Source organism: Benincasa hispida, chromosome 6, assembly GCF_027475165.1.
Source record: "Benincasa hispida cultivar pf3 chromosome 6, pf3_genome.v1.1, whole genome shotgun sequence".
NCBI classification, from domain to species: Eukaryota; Viridiplantae; Streptophyta; class Magnoliopsida; order Cucurbitales; family Cucurbitaceae; genus Benincasa; species Benincasa hispida.
The window spans coordinates 17610440-17615234 of NC_143483.1; the positions used below are offsets into that span (position 1 = coordinate 17610440).

Here is a 4795-nt window from a genome sequence, read left to right on the forward strand (position 1 = left end):
ATAGCATTATAAACCTTTAAAATTAATGAAAATCTTTAAAAAAGACTATTTGACAGAAAATGATTATCGATAAATAATTTGACAATTATCGAAGACATATGATCTTTGAAAAATAATAATTTTTGAAGGTTGGTAATCCATTGAAAAAGTTTTTTCAACGGGATTTATCTTGACACTTTTCAAATGTTGGAATAACCTTTAAAAAAGGTATATCGAAGATTTATTAAAGAATTTTTCCAAGATTGGGACCTTTGAAAATGATCAATTTTCTTATAGTGTATGAACTTACAAAATTGATGAAATTGAAAGCTAAATTATAAATTAACATGATTAAATAATTTAGTGTCAAAATTGATACTTTTCTAATTTTAACAAAGGTCACATTATCCCAAGGAAAATATAATTAATCTAAAAAGTGAGTCTTATTTGATCAAGTTTGTTGTTATTTTCTTATGTTTTATCTTCCTGGCATGTGAATACATCTACCATAAAAAAAATTAATTGAAGAGTAAAAGGTAATCAATTCAATTATGTAGAACCTACCTATTAATATCATTACTGTTATCGATATTGTTTATATTATAATATGAAAATTATGAATCTATAGTTGTTACCACTATTATTACAATTACCACATTTTTTTTTACAAATCATTAACATTGTCATTTAGGTCAAATGATAACAGTAACGGTAAGGTAATAATAAATGTCACACATTTATAATTTTAAGTAAACGTAATAAAAAAATAATTAAATTACATTTGCGATTATGGTCTATTATGATTGATTTATCAATATATTTCATTATGAATATATTTATTTTAATCGCAAATCGATAAATGTGGCCTAAATTTGAAGAATTTCATCAAAGAAAAATAAAAACTAGGGCAAAGATCAATTTATGCACTTAAACTTTGGGAATTGTATCAATTTAAACCCTAGACTAAAAATTGTATCAATTTAAATCTTAAACTTTGGGAGTAATATCAATTTAAACCATAAATTTTGGAATTTGTATCAATTTAAACCTTAAACTAATAATTTTATCAATTCAAACCTTGAGAACTTTAAAAAATGTATCAATTTAAACATCAAACTTTTATAAGTATATCAATTTCAATCTTGAATATTTATAAGTATATCCAAATAAAACATAATAAAGAGTTTAAATTGATATAGTTATGAAAATTTGAGGTTTAAATTAATAGACTTATAAAAATTTAAGATTTAAATTGATATAATTATTAACTTAGAGTTTAAATTGGTACCATCAGAGTATAAATTAATATTTGTCCAAAAAAAACTAAATACGGAAAATTTAATTGGAAAATCTATATCTTCCTACCGTCGAGGGCCCCCGTGTGGCTGTGTCGGAATTTTGAAATTATAATAAGGGTATTTTCGTCAACAAAAGAGTTTAGACATCGTATATAATGATCCTCAAACCCTATTATTAACCCTTTCATTCCAGTTTCCATTTCCATCTGTCGCCGCAAGGGTTTAAGGGCAGTTTTTTTCCTCAGGTTGGGATTTCCATTCATCTTCTTCAATCTTTCGGTTCTCAGTTTCTATCTTGTTTATACTCGATAATCTCTGATTTCTGGATCTTTTTCTGTGTTTCTCTGTAGATCGTAACATGAAATATAGTTTGGTTCTGAATTTTGTGTTGTGCTTCTGTATTAAACAACTTTTGTTAACCCTTTTATTGTTGTGTTGTTCTTCGTGTCCATATGTTACATAATTGATGCATATTCGTAGCGATCCTTTTGTTTTGATGCAAGTCTTAGGTTTATGTTTGCCAATCTATTGAGACGCGTGTTATTGTTCATCAATTCTCGTAGATCTGCGTTCAATATAGTCTATCTGATTGGATTAGATAGGTCATAATTCGTTTCTCAAATTTGTTTTCTCTGTTCTAGTTCCGAGAAATTTACTTTTATAATTATCGAATTGTTCAGTGAATAGGTTGAGATTGTGATGGGTATTCTAATTTTACATATTAAGATATGTGAAGTTCAGAAAATAAGGGTTATGTATAAATTTCAATAATGATTTTTCTGGATAACGGTTCTTCGTGTTCTTGTTTTATATGAACTTTTTATTGTTTTGCAGTTCTTTTACCTAAGATTCAAGCATGGGTAAGGAGAAGACTCACATCAACATTGTGGTCATTGGCCATGTCGACTCTGGCAAGTCGACCACTACTGGCCATTTGATTTACAAGCTTGGAGGTATTGACAAGCGTGTTATTGAAAGGTTTGAGAAGGAAGCTGCTGAGATGAACAAGAGATCCTTCAAGTATGCTTGGGTGTTGGACAAGCTTAAGGCTGAACGTGAGCGTGGTATCACAATTGACATTGCCCTGTGGAAGTTCGAGACCACCAAGTACTACTGCACTGTTATTGATGCTCCTGGCCATCGTGATTTCATCAAGAACATGATTACTGGTACTTCCCAGGCTGACTGTGCTGTTCTTATCATTGACTCCACTACCGGAGGTTTTGAAGCTGGTATTTCTAAGGATGGGCAGACACGTGAACACGCACTTCTTGCCTTTACTCTTGGTGTCAAGCAAATGATTTGCTGCTGCAACAAGGTAATATTGATAGTCAATCCTTAGTATTCTTGTTTTTCTTCTATTCAAGCCATTGATTTTTGGAAGTATTTATTATATTATATTGGGTTCTGCTATGAGTAACTTTGCTGACTTGGTTCTTGCTGTGACAGATGGATGCTACCACTCCCAAGTACTCAAAAGCTAGGTACGATGAAATTGTGAAGGAAGTTTCTTCCTACCTCAAGAAGGTTGGTTACAACCCAGACAAAATTCCCTTCGTCCCCATCTCTGGATTTGAAGGTGACAACATGATTGAAAGATCCACAAACCTCGACTGGTACAAGGGACCAACCCTTCTTGAGGCCCTTGACATGATCCAAGAGCCTAAGAGACCATCAGACAAACCCCTTCGTCTTCCCCTTCAGGACGTCTACAAGATTGGTGGTATTGGAACTGTTCCAGTGGGTCGTGTTGAAACTGGTATTATAAAACCCGGTATGGTGGTCACCTTTGCCCCAACTGGACTGACTACTGAAGTGAAGTCTGTAGAGATGCACCATGAAGCTCTCCAAGAAGCTCTCCCTGGTGACAATGTGGGGTTCAACGTGAAGAACGTTGCCGTGAAGGATCTCAAGCGTGGTTACGTTGCTTCAAATTCCAAGGATGATCCCGCCAAGGAAGCTGCCAATTTCACTTCCCAAGTTATCATCATGAACCATCCAGGGCAGATTGGAAATGGTTATGCCCCTGTCCTTGACTGCCACACCTCTCACATTGCAGTCAAATTTGCTGAGATTTTAACCAAGATTGACAGGCGTTCTGGTAAAGAACTCGAGAAAGAGCCCAAGTTCTTGAAGAACGGAGATGCTGGATTTGTTAAGATGATCCCCACCAAGCCCATGGTGGTGGAAACGTTCTCCGAGTATCCTCCACTTGGGCGATTCGCCGTGAGGGACATGCGTCAAACCGTGGCTGTTGGTGTGATCAAGGCCGTCGAGAAGAAGGATGCATCCGGTGCCAAGGTCACCAAGTCTGCAGCAAAGAAATCAGGAAAGTGAATGGTACGAGTAGCCGTCTGTGGTGATGTTTGTCACAATGATGATTGGGTTCTTATTAAAGGAGCAGCATCTGGTTGGTATTTGTATTGTCTGTGTCTCGTTGGTAACGTCTTCAAGTTTCCTCCATCATCGCGGAGCAGCTTTTCGCAGAATTGGGTGCTTGATCGGCGGTGGCAAGTCTTCAAGTCTTCCTTTAATCTTCGAAGGTTATTATATGTGTTATGAGTGTTTTTATCTTAAAACTTCTTTTTGTGGTATTGAGTTTTGTTTCTGTTTCTTACATATAATGGATCGTTTTGGTTTTAATACATATTCTTAGAAGCCCTTTTGTGTCTCTATTACTTGGCCGATTTCTCCAAAGTTTTCTTCGGGACTTTTTTTTTTCTTTTTGAAAAAAAACTTAAAAAGAAATGAAACAAGAGGTGACCAATAATAACATGGCAAATCCAGTGGGAGAAATTAGGATCTGCTTGGTAGAAAATAACGCAGTGGATTCAATAGATAAAGTTTCATGTTTTAAAATGTGTGCTTGATAGTAGATTCTAATTTAAATAATCGTCTAAAATGCGTGATACTATACATTTGTAAAGCATAAAACTGAATTGTAGTATTTATTTGATAATAAATTATTTATAAATATAAGTTAGGTTAAAAAGATTTGTATTATTATTATTTTGTAATATTAGTATATTATATATTTAAAAAATGATTTGAATTTATAACTTGATATATTGTTTTTCCATATGTTTTTAATTTTGTTTAATTTTACATTTTAAAATTTGAAATTCAAAATTTGGATAAAATAAAAACATCATAAACAAAATCAATCAATTAAATTTGTTGAATTTGAAAACATAAAAAATATTCAAATACGTCCGTAGCAAATATGTTGGATAGAACATCAAATTCTCGTTTATATATATATATTTAAGAAAATTAAAGACAACTTCCCTGAGAAAAGTGGCCAAACAACTAATTTAAGATATTCTAAGTCCATTTTGATTTTGAAAGAGAGCTAAATTTATGTTTCAATAAAATCTTCAAGTTCAATTTTGGATAATACACTTGATAAATTTTGTAGGCTAACAAGAGAAATAACCTTTTTTTTTTAAGTTCCATTTTGAAAAATAGCAAATTTGGATTTAATTGATCACAAATTATTAGATTACAAAACTGCCCCA

The 4795-nt window shown here is 32.7% G+C and overlaps 1 protein-coding gene across 1 annotated transcript; it reads left to right on the forward strand.

Annotated features, from left to right (window-relative positions):
- Positions 1-1394: 1394 nt before the first annotated feature.
- Positions 1395-3952, forward strand: LOC120079731 (elongation factor 1-alpha-like). The gene is made up of 3 exons (XM_090314863.1): positions 1395-1522; positions 2112-2595; positions 2727-3952. The coding sequence occupies exons 2-3, from the start codon at positions 2134-2136 to the stop codon at positions 3612-3614; spliced, it is 1350 nt and encodes a 449-aa protein (XP_090170989.1). The 5' UTR covers positions 1395-1522; positions 2112-2133; the 3' UTR covers positions 3615-3952.
- The last annotated feature ends 843 nt before the right edge of the window (positions 3953-4795 follow it).